Genomic DNA, 26,324 nt, shown 5'->3' with positions numbered 1-26,324 from the left:
AAGAGCTAAATGACCTTCAATGCAATCGTGCATCGATGCAGTGAGAGCATACAGCAGCAATTCTGGGATTTTTTTTTTCCAGACTGCCATGCTATCCATATCTTACTTCTACTGCGCCTGAAAAGTCATTAGTTGGTCTTCCCTCATTGCTAATTACTGGCAATGTAAATACTGAAGCTACACAGCATTCTTTTGGTACACAGCTTGTACAGGGAAAAAAAAAATATGGATCTGCCGATTTCACCTATACTACAAATATGAGTGTACGTTGCAAGCACATAAACACAAAGCAAGATACGAAATTATAGGTTTATTTTCATAATTTATAGAGCTTATGGTGGCTAAGCAGGAAGAAAATTATGACACGGCGTGCTGTGCTATCTCCTAGAGGCACTTGCCTCTTGCAAACTGCTTTCCAATTTTTTCAGTTCCTCCATTTCACTCTTGACAATCTTAACCAACTGGTCAATGCCTTTCTGCTGGTTCTCCAGGTGCTGAAAAATATTCACAAAGAGGTGAAAGACATTTTGGTACACAACCCCTCAAACGCACAATGTACTAAGCACAACAGTGTTTTGGAACCACTAGCATGCATGCCTTTAACGACGCACTACCTTGCGTGAACCTGCACTGCGCAAGAAGCTGCTTCAAGAAACTGTTGCACTTTACAGCCTTTAGTAGTCACTCATCATTGGTTAAAGGGGCCCAAAATGATTTCGATGGGCATATTCTAGTGCAACAGATCTGTAGAGACAGTCTTTGTGGATATTAGAGTCAAATTTGAAAGCTTTGCATGGACCCTATAATTTAGAAATATTTTTCAAAACCCCTGCTCACAGTAGCCCAGACTGCACACTGACATCATCGAGGTAGGGGATGCGGCAGCGAGGCGTCACCCTAATCGGTTACAAGCTACTGGGAGCAGCAAATTAAAAAAATTATTTATAAATTATAGGGTCCACACAAAGCTTTCAAATTTGACTCGAATAGCCACAAAAACCACCTCTACAGATTTGCTGCACTAGAATATTCCCATCAATATCATCCCAGGGTCCATTTAATGTGTCACTTGCAAAAGGGATTATTCAACAATGGCACTGGGTTCATCTGCATGTAATCTGAAAAATCATTTCCTAACAGCAGTAAGGGTCAGGGGACAAAGTACAAAAAATGGTGTGTCTCAGAGCTAACAGGCAAACCTGCTCATTTCAGACTAGGCTAAGTCAAATTAAGCTTTATGTATAGTTTAATAACGCCACTTTTCCACAAGTGCACACTTATAACTATGTTACTATGGATCCCATTCACATCAAAGCTTGTGGAATTGAGAATAACTGACTCGCTTAAACCATGTTCCAGCCCAGGTATTGACTTAACTCGAAGTTTCTAAAGGATTCTAAAATGTACTGTTCACTGCTGCTTTCTAAGATACTTCAACAGCCCGTCGGCACTTGTGCCCTGCCTGCTGATTGCATGGTCAGGAAGGTGGTCCCGATCCATAAATCAGGCAACAAGAATTCACCCCTCAATTACCGGCTCATATCTTTAACAAGTATTCCATTTAAAAAGTGCTACAGCACATATTATACACAGGCATAATGAACTTACTAGAATCTAATTCAGTTTTTACTGACAAACAGCACGGTTTCCATTAGCGACTGCCTTCAAAAACTCGGTTAGCATCGTTCACACATGAACTTAATGTCATCCTTGATCACTGCTCACTAGCTGATTGCGTCTTCCTCGATTTCACAAAGGCCTTTGAAAAGGCATGCCATAAAGTATTACATTTTAAGCTAAGCAAACTAAACCTTGATTCGAGGCTTTTGTTGTGGCCCGAATACCTCCTCTGTAACCGCTCTCATTTCGCAACTGCTAAAAATGCAACCTCCCCATTCAGCCCCATCCATTCTGGAGTGCTACAGGGATGTTTTAGGCACTCTTTTATTTCTTATTTATATTAACGACCTATCTAATTGCACATCCTCTAACATATACTTATTTGCTGATGACTGCATAATTTTTTCCCATTAAATTAACGGTACTAACGACATGTGTGGTCTACAAAACGATCTCTCTTCTATATCAGCATGGTGCAACTTATGGCTAATGCAGCCTGATTCTTCTAAATGCAAAGTTTCACTTGTCTCCCACACATCACTATTACCGGTGCATATTATCTAAACAATGCCATACCTGAGGCCGTCATATCGCTACCTCGGAGTTCATATATATCTCCTTCTCTAACTTGGTCGCTACATATCAATACCATAATTAACAATGGTAACAGCATGCTAGGCTACCTACGCGGTGATTTCTCCAATTACCCTACCTCCCTGAAACTCCTGTTATATAAAACCCTTATCCATAGCAAACTAGAATATACGCGTCTGCAATTTGGGACCCCAGCTACAAAAATTCAATTAATGCGGTTGAGCTCATGCAAAATAACGCTGCCCGTTTCATCCTCAACTTTAATCGTACTGCAGGTGTCACCTCCATGAAAAACACGCTTAACCTTCCACCTTTAGCCTCCCGTCGAAAAATTTTCATGGTTATGTTTATTTCATACATTTTTTTTTTTACAATTGCCCCCAATCTACGCGATGATATCACATCTCCTTCGTCTTTCATCTCTCTATGGCTAGATTGCATTCACAAGGTCGGCATAACGTCATACAAAACCAAAGCTTGTTCACAGTCGTTCATTCCGCATACATCAGCAGATTGGAACCACCTTCCCGGATCGACAGCCAGCATTCAAGACAACCTGCGCTTCCGTAACAGTTTAGCTAACATTGTACACTAAGGCTCACAACAAATGTACTTACTATTCTCCACTATCTTCGTTTACCTTTGTTACCTTTGTTCCTTTATCTCGCACTTATAACTTATGCTTACTTCTTTTACTGAATTGTATAATGAGGAACATGACGACTATATCCTGATTTTTTGTTTCTGTTCTCTTTGTATCATTTAGAACCACTCCTCTCTGAAATGTCTTTGACCCTGAGGGTATCAATAATAAATAAATAATAAACAAACATAGCTTACATAGTTTGACATATAATGTTTCAACAACAGCAACAAAACACACTAAAGGTAATCATTTAAAAAAAATGTGCAGCCCTACAACCTGCTGTGTGTGTGCAGTGTTCGAAATGAAGCAAAAACTGAGGACTTTCTAAATACTACCCCGATGAGCAAGCATGGTGCATGGCACTGTTCAAGTGGAAATGGCACGCACGATGATTTATTTATTTATTATTTCATACTAGACATACCTGTAGCACTGCATTCATCATCGTCATCAGACTGACTACGACTACCGCAGGATAAAGACCTCTCCCATCTCCAATTAACCCTGTCCTGTGCCAGCTGCATCCACCCTTTGCCTGCAAACTTCTTAATCTCATCCGTCCACCTAACTTTCTGCCGCCCCCTGCTCCGCTTGCCTTCTCTAGGAATCCACACCGTTACCCTTAAGGACCAGTAGTTATCTTGCCTTCGCATTACATGCCCTGCCCAAGCCCATTTCTTCCTCTTGATTTTGACTAGGATGTCATTTACCCCCACTCTTCCCTCTTCCTGTCCCTTAACGCTACACCTATCATTTTTCTTTCCATAGCTAGTTGCGCTGCTCTCAAGTTGAACCCTTTTCGTCAGCCTCCATGCTTCTGCCCCACAGGCGAGTACCGGTAAGATACAGCTGTTATATAGTTTTCGGCTGCATTAGAAGTAGGGAGAATTGTTATTTGGAATCTGTGTCTTCTGCATCATTTGTATGTGACTGTACACATGCTGTTCCTGACCATAATCAATGAGGCAATGTTAAATGGCTAAGAATGGCCTTCAACAACACTAAGATCATTTTATCCCAGCAAAACATGAAAGCTTTGCCTCAAGGCTTGGTCACGCATAGGTGCAAACCCAACGCAGTGGTGGAATGTTTGTCAGCCTTTAGAAGATCAATGTCCTCACTGCATGCCAGAAAAAAAAAGGCAGAGACAATGCTCACCTCTTTCAGCTGGCTCTGAAAGTTGGGATCAAGACTGCAGTGGATGGTCGTGTCACTGAACGTCATCTGGTTGTTCTGCAACTTGATCTGTGACATCAGCTCATTGAGGCGGCCCTGTAAAAGAGGGTTCCTGATTGCTGAAAGAGCCAACTGCTGGAGAGGCCAAGCCCTTCAGAATGCAAAGTAGTCAAGATCACGTGATTGCGCTAAAGGCAAGGTGAAATGTGCCTTTGTTTTGTGGGAGCAAATGGAAGCAGTTTTTCAAAATTTCATAACTTGTTTAGGTGCTTCGATTCCTTTACCAACAAAAAAGAAAAAATGCAGGAAATGACAACAGCTGTGTTTTCCCCTTGGAGCAAGTTACAGGGTGGAGCGGTGTGTGTTCTTCATAATGCCATGAAAAATGGTTACAGAACTGGTTTCAGAATCGTTACGTTATATTGGCACCCAACAGCTGGCGATGACTGCGTAAGTGCTCTGTCAATTCTGTTGTCACAAAAAGAGATGGCATATCTTACATCGTTCAAGTGTGTCGCTCGATAACTGCTGTCTTTCACAGACAACGAAGAACAGATTACGGAGTTTAGTCAAATTTAAACACATTGGGTATCGCACGCTACAAAAGGCAAGACCATCATGGCCTTCTTGCCATGACAATATTATGCTCACATATTTTCTCCCACTGACAAGCACGTCGCTGTTGGTCCCCAATTAAATCATCTATAATTTCAAACAAGAAATGCAACACAGAAAACAGCAAAAAGAAACAAAAAGCCCCGCACAGAGGTTCAAAAACTAACCCTGAATTGTGTTGGTGCACTGAGTTCTGCCAGGTTGGACTCCAGCATTGTCCGCAGCTGCTCTTCTTCCGGCTGTATGGCAAAGCCCATCTTCCGAGACACCTCGTGGTGGACCATGACCTGTTGACGAGTAAGCCCAAAATGTAAGCAGAAGCAAGGGCTCAATTCCCTTCACAAAAGGAGCAACCAGAAACTGTGCTCTGACGATACTGTCGAGGTGTACAATTATCTTTATCTGTGCTTGCTGGCAAGGAAAAGTTCCATTCGATGCAGTATTAGGCAAGGAATTCACATCTTATAACAACTACAAAGAAGGAGCGATTAGAATTGCGAAACGCACAGCATCTTTAGCACTGCGCTGTGCCATGATGCTGTCGACAACTGGCTGTGAACCTGACTGGCAGCGATTCTATTGTTTTAGATCACTACGATAAGAGACATGGCCTGCTTCAATCATTTTCTATTTTAATCACTTGGGACCTAGAAACTATGCATCTTAGGCCACAGAGGACCATAAAAAGCTTACGACAGAAACATGTCAGCCTTGAAGGCAGCATGCGCAACTGAAGCATGTACTGCGCGGTCTGCACACTGGAGCATCTAACGACGTAGTTTCATTTTCATGCGTTTGGGTCCATCATGGGACATGAAGCCCAGCGAAATTAGTGCATGAGGGCTAAGCGGGCTACGTGTCATCATAAACGCGGCATTTCAGGCGAGATTTCAAAACAGATGCTTTGTCTTCAAGCGTAGGAAGGGAGCAAGGAAGGCATGGTCCTGTGCATGTTGCAGCTCAGGTTACTGCTCGTGTCCGTTTCGCGAGCGGTCTTGTGTTCTGCCAGCAATGCACTACGCCTTTCCCCACCAATGATCGACCGCTGATGCCACTCCTTCAGTAAACAGAAACCAGCAGATACCCGACAGTCGCCTTATGATTGTAATGCTTCATGACAGCATTCAGTAAGCTTCTTTGTCGCGAGCATTAAGTCAAACTGTGATACATATTCGACCTTTTTTCACTGAATACAATTGTTATTCAGAGAACAGTAAACGAGGTGTTAGTCTACAAAGTAAAGTTTATTGCTAAAGTTTTAATTAAATGGTAGGCCACACAGGTGTACAGCATGTTATGCTGATTATGGTTGCACACAAAATTTAACACCACTGTTGCTTTTCATAGCTGTACTACTTTGTTGCAAAGCATATATCTTTAGTTTGAATAAGCTGTATTGATATTGGAAATTTTTCAAAAATATTCTAAACTATACAGGATTTGCAACCAGTTTGTATTATTTGCATTTACTTCACAACCAAAAATTTGATATTCGCATACTTATACTACTCAGCAGTCCTTGGCTGAGGTATCTTGGGCCACTGTACACACACATCAGATGTAAAAAGAAATATGAGCTGGATGGTAATCTGCCCAAACCAAGAACCAGCTATTCTTTAACTTTTCCAGCTCTAACACTGCCACTTGCTTACCTTAAGTATTCTCTGGTACAGGTTCTGCTGCTTCCTTTTATGTTCTTCAATTTTAGCAATAGTATTTGTGTGCCTCAGCTGGAGTTTTGAGATGTCCTCAGCAATTGCCTGTGTGGAAGAGAATGCAAAGTGAGGGTCAAAAAAAGGCAAAATCAAATAGGGCCTCTTTCAACTGTGCAATGAATAGGGAAGTGTTAGAAGACATAGAGCATCTATGCATGAGGGCAGTACCACTATGTAAAGAATGCTCCGCATTTGATTATGTGAGCAAATATGGTACTATATCCGATGGGCCCTTCGTCTTCACTATTCTATAATCTTACAGTACTATTACGCTCCCTGCAAGGAGCTCGGCGAGAAAGTTTTTTGTTATCCAATACAAGCAAGTATAGTTACTGCCAATGTGGCATTTAAATAACATCAACAGAAACAGCTGCCACGGTGGCTGAGTGGTTACGGTGCTCGGCTGCTGACCCGAAAGGCACAGGTTCGATCCTGGCCATGGTGGTCGCATTTCGATGGAGGCGAAATGCTCAAGGGCAAGGTACTGTGCGAGGTCAGTGCGTGTTAGAGGAACCAAGATAGTCGAAATTATTCGGACCCCTCAATAACAGTGCCCCTGATAGCCTGAGTCACTTTGCGATGGTAAAGGAATAGTGAACAAGAAATCTGCCACAGAGATTACTGGCTCAAATTATAGCTGTGGCACTGACAGTGACCAAAACAGCACTCTTTGGACAGAAAGCAGTTATTTTAATGATTATTTCTCAAGCCGCTACACCTAGCGACTGCCCGTGAAAGCTTTTACAATACGGGATGTGACGTCAGCCTTACCCATCGCAGGCTATCACCAGCACGAACCATATGAAAGTGAACGCGTGTAACGTGTTTTTGCTTCATTGTACGGTTCATTTCATTCGGCTTCCTCATGTCGACGCTTCAAGATTCTCTGCCTGTATGTCGTGGTTATATACTCTGGGTGACTACTTGCATGATTCGGTCAGAATTAATCGAAAATCCCGATCGTCTGCAGTGACGGCGAACCAAAAAAACATCATTTCGCAGAAACGGTACTTGTAGCACCATCTCGAACCCGCCAGAGGTGAGAGGCGAGTGGGCGAAGATTCCTGAGCTGCGAACTGCTAAGCCAGCTGGCCTATAGTGCTGTTGAGGGTAAGTGTGACGTCATGCCCTCAAGCTCGTAGGCTGGCGCACGCTGAGTGCGGCCCAGCGGCCATTCACAATGCGCCAAAAATACAACCATCTGCTCAAAAATAACCGAAATTATGACCGCATATTTGTGTAATCATATTTTACAAATGAAAATTCAGTGCTTTCTCGGTATTTCTGGAGTTTAATTCAGTATCCTTTCAAACTTCATAAACCATAAACCAAACATCAACAGAAAAAATCACCAATCTAAAGGTAGGAACTGGCACCGACGATTTCCGGTGCACTTTGCAAGGCACGACAAGCCAACTCACGTCTAGCCGACCCTGGTGCTGACTGAGTTCGTGCTCTTGAAGCTTGAAGCGACGCCGAAGCTCAGCAAAGCCAATCATTGGAACTGGGATGAGTCGCTTAGAGTCCGGGTTGTCCTGCTTAGCTTGCTCCCAAAGCAGTGGATCTATGCCTGCATAGGAAAAAGCATTTTAACTTCCTGCTTGTTCCATTTACACCTTATTTTTTTGTAACTGATTACACGTGCAGCACTAACCCAGGGTGAAGACAACCGTGGTTACCACTAACCAGGGCCACTTACATTTACACGGCGAACTGAGCCACGATCATTGCAAATTGAGCTTCGTGACCTTGATTCTCATACACGAAGCCTATAAAACAACTAGCCTCAAAAGGATGAGTGTGTGCCATTGCCTTGAGCGGCAAAAACGTGGCGCAGAGATCGCCATGCCCATCTAAGCCAATCCAGCCTCACATCGACTCCAGAATGGTGCATTCCTCAGCGGCAAAGACTCAGCTTGACTGCGGCAACAATGCCAGCTCGCAACTTATTTAGTCTGAAAAATCGAACCACTGAGCTCTATAAAGTCTGAAATATTGGTCACGAGCATGTGTACGTTCCCATGAGGTTCGTAAGGGTTCTGCAACCAAATCCAAAATATTACGCAGGTCCAAAATTCGAGTCCAAAAAATCTGTCGGCCATTGTAGCCCACCACCTATCATTTGAAATACCGATAGGCCCATCAGACAAGCTGATTTAGTTTCATTTTCAGCAAATGCACTTCTTGTGAAGTGTCACTCTGGACGTGCAGCAGTGCTACACAGAGAAGCTAGGTGACATGAGGAACTGTCATCAACGGCAGTTGGTAAACCTAATATGCAATCTAAATTGTTTAACAGCATGCACCTATTTTCTGCCTAGGTTTTCCTTTTTTCATTACTGAAGAGCCCTAAGGACTTCTTTGGTAAATAAAGCAGTATATGAAGTACCACAAGTCGAGATAAGCACGAAACACATCCAGCACTCAATTAAGCAAAAGTAAAATTGCACTAAGCACACACAGACACTGTGAACTCAGATATATTACCACCTTTTAGCAACAAAAATTAATGCTAATGCGTTCTCTAACATATCAAAAACCCTCACTTTCAGGTGCAATTGCTTTAATTTCTGAAAGCACCCGTACCAAAAGGCCTAGTATGAAGACAGTGCAAAATGCATTTGGGCCAAATGAATACTAGTTTGAGGCGAGCAGTGAGTATCACAATAGTCTGAAGAGTGACACTGCACGAGTGGCAGCAAAGGCAAATGTCACTCATTGAAAATAGCATTAAATCTGCCCATTTCACAGGAGTTTTCTCACCACAGGGTGGGTTCTCGAGGTAAATCTTGAGCCAGTCCCGGGTGGGTGCCTTGGACATGGTTGCCTGCACACCGTGCTTTGCCAACTCTGCCTTAACGTTCGCCTGCTCTAGGTAAGATGCCAGCATGTTGGATGGTGCTCGCTGCACCTGTCCAGTTGCAGAGCGCTCCATCACGTACACCGAGAGCTCGCACCTGCGTAGGCCAATGGAAAACTTCTGTGCACAGAAAATAACACCCCGGTGTCTGCACGGCGCCAAACCATGCTCAGAAAGACACACCTCATGTTTAAAAAAAAAAATTATTTTTCATCAGTTTCCAAGAAATTATACGCAGTGCATTATTCAACATCCCAGTTAATATCTGGGTTCCCTATGGCCCCAACACTTGTGGCACACACAAGTTATACAAGATAACTAGCACAGCCAGTGCTCTTTTGCCCAGATAATTAATCGACTTCCACAGATCTCTGGAACTCCCAAAGCAGGAAAACGCCACACTACCTATGGACCATCAATATTGTCAAAGCAACACTAGGCCTGCACATTGGCAGCATAATTTTGCGCTTCGTGGCTAGTGAATCCCATTCATAGTTCCGGGCTTGCCTGCCTTACTTCCGCCAACTCCCCCTCAATATTTTGCAAGCTGCACTAGAGACACTCGTGTGCCTGGTTTTCTTCTGTTTTCATCGGAAGCTCAGAGCATTGTAATACTAGCACTATGAAAAATACCCAAGTACAGAGATGCAATCACACCAAGGTCAGCACTCAAGGCTGCCTCCTTTTCATCGAATTCATTTCACTAGGCGTACAGCGGAGCCGTGTAAATGCCATGTAAATGGTGCCAAGCCTGAGGGAAGCATCTGGCAATGAGCTTTAACAAACATTTGAACACAGAAGCGGATGCATGTACTGCTGTGCACGTGTTTCCAACGGTGCACCTAAGGTTTTGATGATTGGCAACGAAATCAATCTGCTCCGAGCTCGTGCTGCTTTAGACTAGCTTACTGTTACTGTTTACTGTTCCCACTGGCAAAGCTGCACACATATACCCCGAAAATGCGCACTTCCTACCATGTGCAGTAACAGTAGTCAAAGAATTCTACTGAGCCAAAATATGTTAGCAACATCTTCATTGAGTGCACCGGTGTCGATTCCATGGTGTCCAACTGTCAGCCTACAGGATAATATAACTGCAATTGCTGCTAAGTGCAAAATCAGAGCCTCAGTGCACTGACACCCTTTGGAAAGTTAAATTGCACAAAAATAAAGATGACGTGTTTACACGAAAAAAAGGTTTAGCACAGTTTTCAGATCGTTCTCAACAATTAAAAAATTCCCGTAATTTAAAGGCATGAAATGCTTCTGCACACTTTGAAATGATGATGATTTACCGCATCAACTTTTGTAGGTATGGGAAGCAGATTGTGCAGCTCCAGGCTCCAGAAGTTGTGCACTTCTCCAATGCCCCCCTCCCAAGCATGCATTGGACAGGCACAGTCCCCAGCACAGCTTTCAGAAACAGGAAAACTCCATTTTCTACATCTGCAGCCCCTTAGGCGCACACTCACTTGTCGGGTGCAAGGCTTTTGAGGCCATCGACGCAGACGGCAAGGTTGGGTTTGCTGCCCAGCACCCGGCCCAGCACTTCGATCAGCTGCGACTGCATAAGCTGCACCTCTTCCAGTTTCTTCTGAAAGAGCAGTGCCACTAGGCCGTCCTCCACCTTGGCTTCAGGCAGGCGGCTGTACCCAATGGCCTGCATGCATGAAACGAACAAAGAGGGCTCGACAACTTGAAACGTGTGCCGAAGTTTCTTCAGTAACTTTGACATCACCGAAAGTTGGGCGACTTGGTTGAAGTTTATGTTCGAAAAAAGCGGTTTTTCTCGTTAGTTAGCGCTTTTTTCTAGTATGAACTTCGACATCAGCATGGACATCTTTCTTCCTCCTGCTTGAAATCTGTTGATGTGAACCTCCAACGACCCGTTGCAACAACAGTATTCCAAGTTCAATGAGCAAGACAACCTCAACTACTCAAAAAAAAAAAAAGATTAAAAAAAGCAACGTGTTGACTGGCTGCGTATTTGGTTGACAGAGGAAGAAAGAAAAATTGCAGATACACAAGAGAAATTCTGGGTTCAACTGCTGCGAAAACTCACTCTCTTGCTACAGATGGCCTTTTGTACAGTGCTGCAAGTATGTTAGCAATTCATGTAGTTCTGTGAGCAGAAATGAAAATTGCTGCATTTACTCGCACAATTTTCCAACTTTCTTTCCTAAAATTAACACATCAAAAAGGGGGTGCGAAAATTAAGCAGAGATTTTGCAAACACATCCTAAAAATTTTTACAAAAGTCACAATGCTCAATGCATACATTGCGCATTGCGACATGTTGTCACGTATAAGTTGACCCAAAAACTGGCACCCTTCAGCCCCCGTGCCCGCCCCAGACCCACATTGTGTACTTTCCCATGTAATGGCATGATGGCAAGTGCGTAGGTCAGAGCAATAAACATGGAACAATACAATCGCAAAGCCAGCAGTCAGAGGCAAATGGAGATACAAGGCAACAAAACGGCAACCTCGCATGCAGCCTGGCAGTGTGGCAGCAAACGGAACAGCCAAAGGTTTGGTAGTTTCGGATTCTGGCACGACGCATGCTCCAGACATTGCCGAAAGTCTGCTTTCGCAGTCGTTTATATGAGAAAGCAACCACCGGCGCAAGCCAGCTGAGTAAACGGTGCGCAATGTACTTTTTTTACTGCTACTAATTTACAAACGAATAACAGACTTTTTTTTTTTTTTTACACCACTCATCCACCTATCACAGCCGCAGGCGGTGACGCAGCCGTACCGATCTTCCCAAGCCTGCCCGGCGCGCACTCATGTGCATGCTGGTGTGCAGCAGGGAGCACGAAATATGCAAGTAAATGTTTTTTTTTTTATAAATCCAGGTAATAAGTTAGGGGTGTGTAATTTACGCAAGTAAATATGGCATTCACATTTCTCCACTTTGTGTTACAGGCATATATATATATATATATATATATATATATATATATATATATATATATATATATATATATATATATATATATATATATATATATATATATATATATATGCCAGGCATTATGGGGTTATTAACAGGTGCTGCCCACCTTGAAGCGGCAGAACGGATTCTCAGGGGTGAACACCACGAAGTCCCCACTGGGCGAGTAGAAGCCCTTGCCAGTGCCCCAGAAGGCCTGCAGTTGATTCCACTTGGCCAGGATGGTGTCCCGCTCATCATTGAACACAGTTGGCAGGGACAGTGCCGTTGCCAGGTTCGTGATGCTGCTGGTGGAAGTTGCGGCGGCCGCTCCTGCTAGTGTTGCGCCAGCTCCCGGGGCGGCAGTGCCAAACGAAGGGGCAGCACTGCTCCCAAAGCCGGTCTGGAAGAGGGAGGCACCTCCGAATGGAGTGCTCTGGGTGGTGGTTGTATTGGCACCAAATCCTGGTGGAGGAGGCATTAAGAGCAAAAACCAAAAAACTTGTCTCAACACTTATAGGTCCGCATCTCACCAATCTCTCATTCGCTTGGCCGCCACAAGAACCACCCGCCTCTTTGCCAGAAGCACTGGTTGCCTCAAAAGTAGTCAAAACAAGGTTCTGTGACTTAATTCCACAAGCAAGAAGGTGTTGAAAATTTGTGGCTGTGTTATGCCAGCAATAAAATGTGGCAATGAAACACGTGGACATAGGAACAGCGATATTCCTCAAAGTGGCCTGTGAATGCACTCTGACCGTGGAACCGCGTTCCATTTACATTTTATACAGCTTGTACACATAAGCATGCTTCACAACGCTCAGTTAAGGTTCAGTTTCAGTAAAACTCTTAACAAATCATAGACCAATGCAATAAGAATTTTTAAACTTAGAGAAATGGAAACTAGAGTATAATGCTAAGGTCCCTGCACAAATGAAGCTCATGCAGCTAAACCTTGACCAGGTGGCTCGAAGCACAGTAATATTTGGTAGAGCCTCTCAATGCATCAACTAGTTAGTACTGGATATCATATTTGAACAGCGCAATAAAACAACGGGACACAACGAAGAAAGGACACCACAAGCGCTGGATATGTAGTCGAAAAGTACAACTACGTGCTTGTAAAATTTGTTCCTCGTAGGACGTTTCCGTCAGTGTGACACTGTCCGAATCAGTTTACAACACCAACTGTATGCTGATAGGCTGTGTTTATTGTATAGCACGAAGTGGCCGAACAGATGCTTGCAATTAGTATTAACTGATTTGAGCAGCTGCACATTACTGTTACACCAGTGTGGGTGAAACATAAGCATGCTTCACAAACATAAGCAGTTTTAGCTTTATGAATGTTTTCATTTGGCCTAGGGGGTTGAAGTAAACTGTACAATGCACTGACATAACATTCCCTAACAGTTGTGACCCTCTGTGGTCGTTTACCAATTCTGCTCTTAGAAGATGCCTGAAACATGTGAACAAGATCGTTTGCTTTCACTTACGAGACATAGTCGAACTAGCTTAGTTTACCAACATGCAGCCATAACACCATAGGCACTTTGGCACCATCGAAAAAATAAAAAGGGCAGTCAGCATGGGGAAAGAGTTTAAAGTATTATCTTTCTACTGTTGGTATCTGCCCGAGTCACAGCAAACAAACACAATTTCATCACATTCTATGACACTGGCTCAAATGGCTATGCGACGCTGTCACACGTAGGCTTCCAAATAAAACAGAAGTCGTGAAAGCTGGGTTCTCTGCTAATATTTATTCAAGATTTGATCAAATGAGCAAAAATTTGCTGTTATGCACCAGCTAGCATCCTTTAGCTGTACTTTTCCTTAGCATGAGCTACAATGTACACAAAGTATTTAAAAAGGTGTATCACGCCTCATGTGATATGCAGGTGAAATAGTTTGAAAGGTACTAGATTTGATAAGCATAAAAAGAAACAAGCCTAACAAAGCAGTATCTATATAAAGCATGACAAAACTTGTCTTCTGTAAGCACTGGTTTGGTTTTGGCTTGGTTTTATTGGGTCTAACGTCCCAAAGCAACTCAGGCCATGAATGAGGGACGCCGTAGTGGTGGGCTCCAGAAATTTCGGCCATTTGGGGTTACTGACATTGCATAGTACACAAGCCTCTAACATATCGCCTCCATCAAAATGTGACCGCCACGGCCGGGGTCGAACCCGCGTCTTTCAGGTCAGCAGCCGAGTACCATAACCACTGAGCCACCGCAGCGGCTCTTCTGTAAGCTCTGCGACTGAGCTGAGCTCACAGCGGCAATTTGATGATATGACTGGCGCACCACCGCACAGGCAACACGGCCCTATTTGTGTGGGTTCTTTATGGTTGGTAGGAATGGTCAAAAGCCCATTGAAATTGGAACTGCATGCCAGCCAAGCACCTAGTGCTTGCAATTGTCCAAAAAAGTTTTCTCTGCAGTATGGTGCCGAGAAGGGAACAATGGCGTGAGCACGTGCTAAAACGCTGGTACAATTAACATGAATGTCACACTAAATGTCATGAATAATGCACAGATTTTACTCCTACGATAACACAAATACTTGCTCAAACACAACCACGCTGTGAAAGTATGTTCGGAACTGTTTTCCAGCAAATGAAGTGCAGTAAATCATGGCTATCATACAGGCACGACTGCAGAGCTAACACAGCCCCGCACTCCCCAAAGAAACACCCACACCATGGCACACCAGATGGCAGAAAATGATTGCACTCGAGAATGGCTCTGAATTCTGGTCTGTACAGCTTCTACAGAAACTTTGTGTAGTTGAAGAAAAATTCAGCCTGGTACAGGGTTTAAACCCACGGTCCCCACCTCTCTGAAGCAGTCATTATACCAACTGTGCTAACCGGGACGGCTATCATGTGGTAGGGCGAGAGTAAACTGATCAACAACTCATAGTGAGAATGGTGTTGCTAATGAGTAATTACTCCCTTATTATGAACTTACATGGGGGATTCCCATAAACATCTGACCAAACTGTACTTAACAAGCAGTCCCATTCTTACCTCCAAACTGAAACCCGGTGCCGGCTGTCGTAGTTGGGGCTCCGAAAGAGAACGCCGGTGTCGTTGTCGTTGTCCCCAGACCAGCACCAAAGTTAAAGGTAGGCGCAGAAGTCTGTGCACCAAACCCGAAACCAGTGCCTGCTGGCTGGCCGAAGCCGAAGCCAGTGCCCGTCGCGGCAGTCGCCGTGGGCTGACCAAATGCGAATCCGCTTGCAGTTGTAGTGGTTGGCTGCCCAAACGTGAATCCAGTGGCTGTTGTTGTAGTTGGCTGACCAAATGCAGCAGTCTGACCGAACCCAAATCCCGTTGTAGTCGTGGCAGTCGGCTGCCCGAATGCGAATCCGGTGGTCGTTGTCGTTGCCGCTGGCTGCCCAAAGCCAAATCCAGTAGTCCCGGGGGCCGCTGTGCCTGCAGGTTGTCCAAACATTGTGCCAAATCCTGTTGCTCCCTGTGTGCTTGTTGCTGGCGTTGCACCAAATCCAAAACCTGCAACAAGTGTATTTACTGATGAGGATATCTGTGCTGTGAAAGCAGCCAAAGAGTCAAGTGACTAAGGAGTTAACCAACACCTTGACTATTCGGAGTACACATTATGGAAAGCTGAGATTAAGATGATTTAGAACGCAGCTCTTAAGCACCTGTTCATGATGCTTACTGGCACCACTATCGCCAGCTGATTTCGCAAGTAAAATGCATGCATCGACACTGATTTTTGGCGTGGATCTCAGAGGCTATGCTATACCACTATTCCTTTCAAAACAGTTGCAACCCTCCTTTTTGGTAAGGGTTTCAAAAGTTTGAATGAACTGGGAACAAAGGTGTTAAATTCAATTTTTTCAGTGTCCCTTTAAAAACAGAAACAAGCTTAGACGTGCAGCAAGCCCCGTTAAGAAACTAGGCACTGACCAAAGTAAGTGGTAAGAAACCACAAAGCAAAAAACCTAAACCTAGAAATTGACATTCAGGGGATGCCAATACAAAAGAAGTGGAAACTTTATGGTGCATTTTCCAAGAAACAACAACTCAAACCACTCCCTCTACCAGGGTTGCCTAAGCAAGAAGTAAGCCAGTAATTGAGAGAATATCTCCGATCTAAGATGGCCAGTACTTGGAGTATAACTGCAGAAGATCAAATGCCAATTCATTGTATATACTTAATTTTGGTCTAGATTCCAAAGGCTGGTACGGTGAATGTTTCCGAGGGGAGCTGCTATGATTATCACAGGTTGCACAGAGTCTGCTGGAAGAAATGGGACCCGGAACCATGGAAGATAGCCTTGAAGCCTAGTCATAAAAAGTAAAAAGGAAAGAGTCGGTCCTCCTATGATCATGCCACGTGACAGCATGCGGTGATATCTATGCCTGCTGCACGAATAATGGCGACAAACTGACTGCAGGTCAACCTCTTTGCTGTAGACGCCCATGCCACGGGCCGTGCGGACGCGCGCACTAAAATATATCAACACAAAAACATTAGAGACTGACTCGGAGAGCGAAAAATGGGGGAGAGAGCGGCTTCATGAGCACTTGGCTAGCGAAGGCCAGCCAGTTAGCATCGTGCTCCCTCCTGAGTTTTTTTTTTCTCCATGCGCAGAACACCGGACAGCTGAGATGGAGCCGTAGAGTGACACACAGAGTTTCCCTCATCCTGCGAATCCCACAAGAGAGGCGTAGCAAGAAGTGCAAGTGCAATAGGCAGTATAGACTGGATAAAGGTATACATCCTAGCTGCGTGCACCTGTGAGAAACCTTTCGCAAAATGATATGAACGGTGCACCTCTCTGAAAGAAACGCTGAAACTATGCTTTGGTCATCCAGAGAACAGAACACACACGAATTCAGAATGCGTCTTACATAGGCCCTACAGAGAATGATGAGCATATGAGCATAGTGTGTCACCGACAGGCTTGACGAGCTAAGGCTCGTCACGGCAAGCTCTTTTCTTTCTGTTTGCCAAGCAACAGCGTTCAACATGCGCCACCTATTTGTTTTCGCCGGGCGCAAATTCATCCGACAAAAACTAATCTTCTTTATCTTAGCTACGATGCCTCCCTTGTCGTCGTCTTAGCTGTGCGCACACCTTGAGAACGACGGTCTTCAACAAGCGACACAGAAAAATAACTGAACCCTGCACTGTTGGCAAAGCTGTTTCGTATATGCTCAAGAAACCTGGTGTCGGAGGATCCAGCTGACGAAAAACAGCTTAGATGATGAGCGGAAGTCATCGTGTCAGAGGCAAAAAAAAAGGAAGCGGGAATAAAGAGTAGACACAGATGGAAACACATAGAGGAATGGTTCTACCTTTTCTTTACTTTCCTTCAACGTTACTTTTTCTCGTCATACAAGCAACACTGCCTAGTTCCCCCATTTTTATCGTCATGTTCACTGGTTGTATCGGTATGCTTTGCAATGTTTTTTTTTTTTTTGATTAAGACAAACTGTAGACTATTACCCCTCTTGAGCATGAGCAATTGCTCACGCGGAAACTGTTCAGGCCATTTCGTCAGAGTTCGCTATGAGTATAGGAGGTATTCACATGACGTCATCCGCAAGGGGCGTTAGCGGCCGGCGCGGCATTCGCCATGTTGGTGGTCGCGTGCGTGGTAGCCGCATCCAGCCGCAGGATTTACCTCGCTTGTGATGTGTGAAATGTGGGCGTATTTAGCGTCTCGCCGCAGATAATTTCTGTCCGACACGTAACACCGTGTGTCCGAGTGGATACGCCGTGAACTGCGCGAAACAGAAAAGAGCAGGCATGCTGAAAAGGTTACGCTATGTGAAAACGTTGACCCGTAGGAATGTGCAGGTGCCGGCGCGGTGTGCGATGTACTGCAAGACCACTGCCGTTCATTGAATTCACCGATACTGAGGCCCGCCTTGTGCACGGCGTAAGATTGCCGATAGGCCAAGGAATTAAAGCATGCAAATCTATGAGAGCGTGCAATTGCTTGACAAGCGGGCGAGCCCAAGATCCGTGCTAAGAGTGCCGACGGCCGAACTGCCGTTTTTGGAGAGGTGAGTAGTAAAACGTGTATGTTCGTTTAGCTAGCTTAACTTGTCACCTCTGACTGCTCAAAGTAACATGTTACTACAGAACGTAGCCGAATCGCTGCACATCGCGTTGCTGCGAGCCGGCCTATAGATTCCAGGTCTTGCACACTCGAAGCAACGCTACGTTGCTACAATCAAACCTGCAAAACATTCTCGCTATGTCCGCCGTTCGTGCTGCGAGTGCATGACAGTATTTGCTCGACCATTTTGTCGCTTAAATAAAGCAGCTATGATGCAATTTGCCTTTCTGCTGAAACAATGAGGCTTCAGCAGTTCGCGGAGTACAACCGCTGGAAATATGAGTTTCTGTGGCATCAGTTTTCAAATATGGGTAATTAATCATGTGCTGCGTTAGCCACGATGAGTCCTGCATGAGCAGCTGACGGTTATGAACTGATATTAAAAGCTGCAAGTCGTGTACATTCTTGTGTGGAATGCAGCTGGCCAGTTTTGTTGCCGAGTTGCGGCAGGCAGATCGCTTAAATCACGGCACAGAATTCTGCTGCAAACTTTATCCACAATAAGCGTACCACAAAGAAAAGTGGACGCTGACGCATTTAATAACGTGCAAAGATGTTACGGATCACTAAAAAATTCAGGCCGGGTACCTCACGGCGTACCGTGACACTTCACGAGCTGGCGTGAAACGACCGCAAACATGGCGCGTTTGCCGCGGCGACGCTGCGCCGTCTGGTAGCGCGGCCTCAGTGAATATCTTCTATACTGGGTGTTTCAGCGAACACTTTCAAAAGTTTTCAAAAATAGGCTTTTTGTGGAAAAAATGTGGCTTTTGCGGCATATTATTACCAGCGTTGGCGAACACCAAAAAAAACTGGTGAATCGTCTTAAGTAGTAAGCTGGTTAACAAAATTTAATAATTAACTTTTTAACTATTAGAGTTTGGCGCCTAGTTGCAATTAGAGATTTGTAGCCAGTCGTTAGTAGTAACAGCCATATAAGTTTTTTAGAATTTCTAAAAACCGCTGTGGCTCGACAAAATTTGGTTGCACGGTGCGAAAATACATGCGCTTTTGAAGGCATACAGGCAAAGCAACCCCTTGAGTGCACGCAACTAGTCGAGAAAGCATTGTCGAGCCACAGCGGCAACGGTAATCGCGTTTTCGAAATTCTAAAAACTGATATGGCTATTGCTGACGACAGGCTAGAAATCCCTAATTGCAACTAGGCGCCTAACTCTACTAGTTAAAAAGTTAATCATTAAAAATTAGTTAACCAGCTTGCTGCTTAAGACGATTCACCGGTTTTCTGGTGTCCGCCACGCTATGCCACAAAAGACCTGTTTTTTACCGCCGAAAAGTCTATTTTTTTAATTTTTGAAAGTGTTCGCTGAAACACCAGGTATATAGGACGATCAAAAAGCATGCGGTAATGTGAGCGTGTGCTCGCTGGAACTTCTAGCATTCTCGCAGAAAATCTCGAGGCAAGAAACCAAAACGCTCAACTCATGGGCGCGCAGCAGTTCACTCATGCAATAGAAACATCGCTTTGAAATGTTCTGTATTAACCCTAGTGCTTGAAAAGTCCAAGGAAAACACTCAAATGGAATAAATGAAACTTAATAACCTGTAGCGGCGGTCCCAAACGTTGGTGCTGTCGTGGTGGTAGATGTGCCAAATGTTCCAAAGCTGAACCCAGTCGTTTTTGCAGGAGTACCGAAGCTGAAGCTAGACATCCTTGTTTAATTACCGAGTTCAGAAGTGACGTTTGGAATGTCAACAACGGCAAAGAAATTGACCTTATAGCAACATTCGTTACAAAGTTTACTTAAAAACGCCAGCAAGAGCGCGCAACGGCGCCATGCTTAGCCCATAGTGGCCTGTCTACAACCACCATCGCTAAAACCACCGCCACTGCAATTTTTTTAATGCCTAGAAATAAAATAAAACACTAAAACAACCTTATAATATTACTTTTAATTATAAAATAAAATCATTTGTCTTCTTAGCAGCTTGTTACTCACAAAAATTTATTTATAAAGTACAAAATAAAAGCGCAAGTTGTTTGACGGACCAATGGCATTAGTTCTGGTATGAACAAAACGCGCCAAGTGGCGTCGGCTGCTCTCCGGCGCACGAAGTTGTCGCAAGTGTTTGAGAAAGTGGTGCGTCGAAGATAACTAAAATTGAACTCAATTTTAATCTAACTCGTCAGTTCAAGATTTTTCACGAATTTTCGGCTGCGTATACTCTCCTTCTTTCTGCACCATATTCACAGCGGTCTGTCGTGATAAATTTTTTGGCGGTCACTCCAACCTCCAAGAACGAAAGGGCATGCAATTCAAGGATGCATAGCATGATACTGGCACAATATTGGGACTTGTATCAGTAAGTATTTTGCGTATACATTGCGGCTCTTTAACCTGAACTTTGAATATAAAAGCAACTCCTCAGTAGCCAACTTTCTGAAGTGCAAAAGTACGTCTGTCAGAACAAAATCCGAACTTTGAGTAGTGAACCCACAGAATATAGGTGTATCGACATAAGAAAAAAACAGAGAACAGCCTAAAAAACTTTCTGGCATGATCATTGCTGTGGATAATTTTAATGCTTCAAAACGCTCTGTTCTCCTCATCTTTTGTTTATGTTTTCGTCAAGAAATGTGCGACACAATTCGACAACAGTTGGATTCTTTTTAGGTTAACAAACTGAAACGAATGAATAAAACAGAAACATACTTTTCTGAGAGAATGATGGTGCTGAAATGCCGCCTCTTAAGTTTTGCGGTGAATTTTGTATCGAATCTGTGGAAACGAAGTTTTGAGCGCTTGAAGAAAATATCAGGAGTGGTCAGTCAATGCGGATTATAATTCATCTCGCACGTTGGCGAAGATTCGCCAGGACAGGATTTAGTAAAAACCCTTGTTTTCGATAACTGCTCATGAACATTCTAGCAGAATGAAATAAAATGGAGTGATAACAGTCGGCAACGACACATTCCATTTATACGGGACGAATACGCTATTCGTCCGCTATTCGCCTCGCGTGAAACTTTTGCTGTAAGCGGGAAAAATTTTCCCATTTAAAACTGTAAATCTGCCACCTAACTATCTGTGGTGCCATTCCTGAGAGTGAGAAGCGTGTTTCGAGCATAAAATAGACGAAAAGATGTTGCTGCTTGAGTCCGTATATCAGAAACTTGACTTGCTCGGCTCCCAGAAACCCTCTTACGTGTAGCAACAAGCGGCGGCAAGCCAAACACGCCTGACATTTGTGCGTGGATAAGTGCATCGGCGGCTGGATACGATTGCATCGAAGATGCTGGGATTATAGACCAAGTTACCGGTCCGATGGTAAAGCGCAAAAAGCCGGGATCATGCTGTACACAGGAAGAAAAGCGTTCCGAAGACATGTAAGCGTCGATCTTCTAGCTAAGCCTACTTTGCTCTTTTCACGTCGTCGCCATATTTTCTAGCTTATTTTTCCAGTGTTTTCTCTTCGTTACTGTAGTGTCGATTCGCGCACGGAAATGTCACGCAATGTCTCGCCCATGCCGACCGCGCAGCAGCGTGCCAGGTTCAAACCTAAGCGCGCCCGATCGCTGTCGAAATAAAAACGAAATGCCCGCCTCTTCCCGGAGGGGTCCGATAGTTAAAAAACCTTTCGCGTTGGTAGCCATCTTACTTCCGACAGTATTTTTCTTCGCTTTAATTGCGATAGCTGCGCGCTAATTGCCGCTGCACGGTGGTTGATTACGCACGTGTCACGACGTTTTATTACCCCGTAATGTGCGCGTCTTCGCAGATCATCGGAGGCTGGGAAAGAAGCCTCGGTTCCCAACCGCGAAGTCCAGCCCGCTCAGCAGCTCACTCGAACGCGCTCCCAAAACGCTCCGCGCCTTGGCTCGCCCAGCAGTGGACTGGGCACTGCGGAGGATGGTGCCCACGAAAAACAGGGTGCCGTGCAAGTACAGCGATCGAGCCTGCGTGTTACCAAGCGGCCACGCAAAGACGCCAGCCCACCGCCAAGTGCACCGGCCAACCCGGCCTCCTCGAGCAATGCGGCTGCCAACAAGAAGTCCGCCGGTCAGTGCCTTTTCCCGGTGCCCTGCTTTGCAAGTGTCTTTCGTCGAGCGCCAGCTGATGTCGCAGGCAGTGTTTACTGTCGCTGCTGCGATGGGTGTGTGCTGCGCTGCTGCGTCGGCGACACGGATATATTCTGTGATCTTTCATCGAGTTCACGGTTTGATTCATAGATAGCTTGCTGACGTGCGGGCCTCGTTGTCATCATCTGTGTATCTGATAGCATTGTTCTGGTAAGTAGGCACGCATGCTGTGTTCGCTGTTACAAAACGGTGAGGCAGCGACGTTTGGCGTTGTTGACAGTTCATATGCGGGGTTTTCATGTAGTGCGCACGTATGCACTACAAACTTAAACCCGTGCGCGTGCTGTTCGCACACCTGGGGAAGGACATGTGCGCCGTAGTCGTTACGAGCTCTCGTGTTCGCATATATTCTTAGAATAATTTTGTGCAACTGCTCTTTCGCATTGCGCTGTACGTCGAGCTTTCACCTCGCTGGCTTCGAATACTTCGGCGCTTCACTAGTGCTCTTCCTCTTGTTCACCTCTTTGTGCCTTCCAGTTTCGATGGAGGCGAAATTCTAGAGGCCCGTGTACTGTGCGATGTCAGTGCACGTTAAAGGACTCCAGGTGGTAGAAATTTCCGGAGCCTTTCACTCCGGCGTCCCTCATAGCCTGAGTCGCTTTGTGATGTTAAACCCCCCTAAACCAAACCAAACCAAACCAAACCTCATTGTACCGCACGGCGCGGTTCAGGTGTCCGCCCAGTCAGAGACAATTGCCTCTTATTTCCTTTCTTTAACAGTCTCCCCGCTCACCTGCATTGCTAATTCGCTCGTGAAAGCGTAGTTAACTTTTTTTTTTTTTTTGCTGGCAGTAAGCTGTCATGTTACCGTTGCCCGCCAGGTCATCTATTCCGGATATATATGAAGGGTGAACTTTATTCTTGCTTCGTACTACTTTTTACTGTATATTGTTTTGAAGTTGCGCATGTCTAATATAAACAGATCAGGCCCCCAGAAACAGGCTACAAAAATTTAAATGGTTGTGCCTGTGGTGTTGGAAATATTGGTATTTGGTTTTTACAGTATATGTCACACACTGCTTGATGTAAATGTCATTTAACCGTATCCATGCTTCGTATTGAAAGCATGCCTAGGGTTTTAAAACAATTTGAAGATCAAATATTAAACAGCGTTCTTGCTATTTTTTGGCAGCGTTTTCTACGAGTTCAGGCAAGGTTTAGTTCGTGTAATTTCGTTTCTTAGTGGTGGGACACGGTAATTTAAGCAAAGATTGCAGTCAAAACCACTTGTCATGTTCTAGTGTCTTTTTGGTCAGTATCATAGTTTGCATCCACTTTTCTTTACAATTTACATTGAAATAAGCTCTGGGCATTTACGCCTGCTGTCATAAGTTTATGAAGCATGACTTAGGTGAAGCAATTTATTTGCTTTGTATTCAGGGAGCATTTTGCTTGACGTTTTATGGTGTATTGCATAATTTGTACGTTCACTATTCAGCTGCCTATATCTATTTCAGGCTACTTGCAAAAACACCGATAAAACGAAGCTTTTTTTGAGTAATGTTGCATTCTGTAGACCTTTGACACTGGGTGTAGTTTGCGTGTGTTTAATGCACAAGTTTCGATAGCAGCGAAATGCAGAAATGCTCATGTGCTGTGCAATATTCATGCATATTTAAAAACCACAGGTGGTCAAAGGTAATCCGGAACCTTCCGCTATGGTGCTTCTTATAGCCCATTTGCCGCTTTGGGCTGCAAAACCCTACCTACGATATGATACATTATGAAGATGCTTTGCAGTCAGCTCTCACCTTGGTCCTCGCCCACTGACAAAGATGACAATCCTCATTCAGTAGCCACTGTGAACTCGGTGGCCAGAGGCCTGAAGGCTCGCCGGGCGTTGTCTTGCTCCCTGAAAACATTGTACTTGCCTGACAAGCTGTGACAACGCTGTTCACACGTCCTTCATTGATGCCCTTCACACTTACTTCACCCCTCTTTCTTTTTTATCCGTTCTTTGAGTGCAGGTTAACCAACCAGCGCTCTTTATTGGTTAGCCTTTCATTTTCTTCCTTTCCCTATATGAGTCCATGCTTCACAGCACTTATTGCTCTTTATTGTTTCCATGGCTCTTATGGCTACTGTGCATAAAGTAGCCTCACAATCGGAGACAGAATAGGCCATCCAAGAAGCAGCCTTTTTCTGTCGGAAGCCCTGTGGTTGTTTAGAATAGCAGAGCATGATAGAATGCACCTGCTTTATTGGGAACTTTCTAGTGTTCTTAGTCCTAGTATGCCTTGTTCTTCATTTGGGTGTCTGTTCAATTATCCACTAAAACTGCCAGTGCCTAATAATAAAACACTTTATTCCTTGGGTGCGAATCTTCTTACAAGATACTATAGCCTTTGTGAGCTGAAACACGGTGACGTAATAGGTCTGTGCTATTCTCCGTGCTTTGAGAGGATTGCTGGGACAGCTACAGTGATGCAGCAAGCCCTTTAAACAGCCAAATGTGTGACTGTGAAGTGAAATATGCGGCAGGCTTGGTGACATCATGGATTCAAGCACTTTGTGGTCATGTAACCATTCAGTGTCATTGACTTGGTGTTAATTTGGGCACATTGAGCCGCGCATTCTTTCATAAGGCCTTGCTTTACCCGCTTTCATATTGCTGGGTAATTCCTTTAACACCACCATCACACGTGGAACTATGTCCACGTTGCATGAGCACTTTAAGAAGAAAGATTTTTTTTTTTTTTGCAGAGATGTAGTAGAAGTGTTAATAGAAGACTTCATACACAATGTAACAAGCAGGCATAATGTGAGGACAGACGAGAAGGTTGACCTGTGTCCCAAGCTGCACTAGTAGAAGCAGTAGCGATAGAGTTGGCCTATGTGCCAAAATCAGCCATAAATACACATGATGGAGCTGATTCTAGGTGGATGGAAGTCTTATAAATGCCAAGAATGCTTCATTGAAGTGATTTTTTGCCACTTTCTTATTGGGCCTACACCTTTTAAAGACAACTCCACGTATATGAAATTAGGAAAGCCTCTTTGTGAACCATACATTGCCGTTGTCACAGTAAACCACGTTTTATTTCATGCACAAAACTCAACTAAGAAAAAGCATTTCACTGCATTTTGCAGTGAACACAAGGCTCTCTACTCCAGCTTGCTCTCGGGTAAAAATGCAGCTGTGGGTTTATTGAGACCTGTTAGGTTCCTAAAGAAAAGAAAGGATTCTAAGCAATTCGTTACCCTTCGAAAATTGTAGTCCTTCAGAACAACAGATGGATATACCCTTGTATTTCCCTATGATAGCCTTAGTCGCTTATGCACCATAAAACCTAACTCGTGTACTGTGCGATGTCAGTGCACGTTAAAGAACCCCAGGTGGTCGAAATTTCCGGAGTTTTTCACTACGGCGTCCCTCATAGCCGGAGTCGCTTCGGGATGTTAAACCCCAATAAACCAATAAACCAATCAACAACATCATCTCTTGATTTTTAGGGAGGATGGCAATGCTGTGATATCAGATGCACTTGGATGTAGGTGTCTTAACAGGGCGGCATGCTCTCTTTCAGTGTCCAAGCAAGGTGGTGCTGATGGTGGCAAGACACGCCGCCCGTGGGAGCTATGGAGCATTGAGGACAAAAATGCATTTTTCGAAGCTGTGTGTGAGGTATACGTGCACTTTGTGTCCTATAGTTTCTGGATATGTTTAGTTGTTGCTGAGATCCGAAGACCTGAAGTATTTTTTTTATGTATTTCTCTTGCAGTTTGGAAAAGATTTTGAGAGCATTCAGTCGTACATTGCTCAGCGCAGCAAAAAGAAAGGCGTTCCCGCTCACTGCATCAAGAACAAAGATCAGGTTCGACACTTCTACTACAGAACTTGGCACAAGATTGCCAAGTTCACTGACATTGGCGAGGGCCGTGAAGGTAGGTTGCTCTGAGATTGTCACCACGAAAGACGGCAGCTTCACGAAAGACATCCTCTTAGGGAGCATGTGGAAC

At 44.4% G+C, this 26,324-nt stretch overlaps 2 protein-coding genes across 2 annotated transcripts in view; one reads left to right on the top strand and one right to left on the bottom strand.

The window, feature by feature from the left end:
• Positions 1–291: 291 nt before the first annotated feature.
• Nup54 (nuclear pore complex protein Nup54) lies at positions 292–21,222 on the bottom strand. The gene is made up of 10 exons (XM_077661938.1): positions 19,827–21,222; positions 15,192–15,677; positions 12,292–12,626; positions 10,699–10,886; positions 9,130–9,323; positions 7,788–7,936; positions 6,304–6,411; positions 4,819–4,938; positions 4,019–4,132; positions 292–494 (listed from the first exon to the last, which is right to left on the bottom strand). The coding sequence occupies exons 1-10, from the start codon at positions 19,933–19,935 to the stop codon at positions 378–380; spliced, it is 1,920 nt and encodes a 639-aa protein (XP_077518064.1). The 5' UTR covers positions 19,936–21,222; the 3' UTR covers positions 292–377.
• A 255-nt stretch (positions 21,223–21,477) lies between these two features.
• crm (cramped chromatin regulator) overlaps positions 21,478–26,324 on the top strand; it is a 48,005-nt gene continuing 43,158 nt past the window's right edge. The window contains exons 1-4 of the mRNA XM_077661937.1: positions 21,478–21,611; positions 22,004–22,284; positions 25,892–25,989; positions 26,087–26,249. Coding sequence (XP_077518063.1) covers positions 21,550–21,611; positions 22,004–22,284; positions 25,892–25,989; positions 26,087–26,249 — 604 coding nt within the window. The 5' untranslated portion in view covers positions 21,478–21,549. The remainder of the gene's footprint in view (positions 21,612–22,003; positions 22,285–25,891; positions 25,990–26,086; positions 26,250–26,324) is intronic.

The sequence above is a fragment of the Amblyomma americanum genome, chromosome 4, assembly GCF_052857255.1.
Source record: "Amblyomma americanum isolate KBUSLIRL-KWMA chromosome 4, ASM5285725v1, whole genome shotgun sequence".
Taxonomy (NCBI): domain Eukaryota; kingdom Metazoa; phylum Arthropoda; class Arachnida; order Ixodida; family Ixodidae; genus Amblyomma; species Amblyomma americanum.
This window is presented reverse-complemented; position numbering and strand designations above follow the sequence as displayed.

Excerpts from the sequence above, each read along its gene's own strand:
- Nup54 (XM_077661938.1), bottom strand. The coding sequence starts at position 19,935 with ATGTCTAGCTTCAGCTTCGGTACTCCTGCAAAAACGACTGGGTTCAGC. Across the intron at positions 9,324-10,698 it reads AAAAGCCTTGCACCCGACAA|GTGCGAGCTCTCGGTGTACG; the intron begins GTGAGTGTGCGC and ends TGGCCTACGCAG. Across the intron at positions 4,939-6,303 it reads TGTACCAGAGAATACTTAAG|GTCATGGTCCACCACGAGGT; the intron begins GTAAGCAAGTGG and ends ACTCGTCAACAG.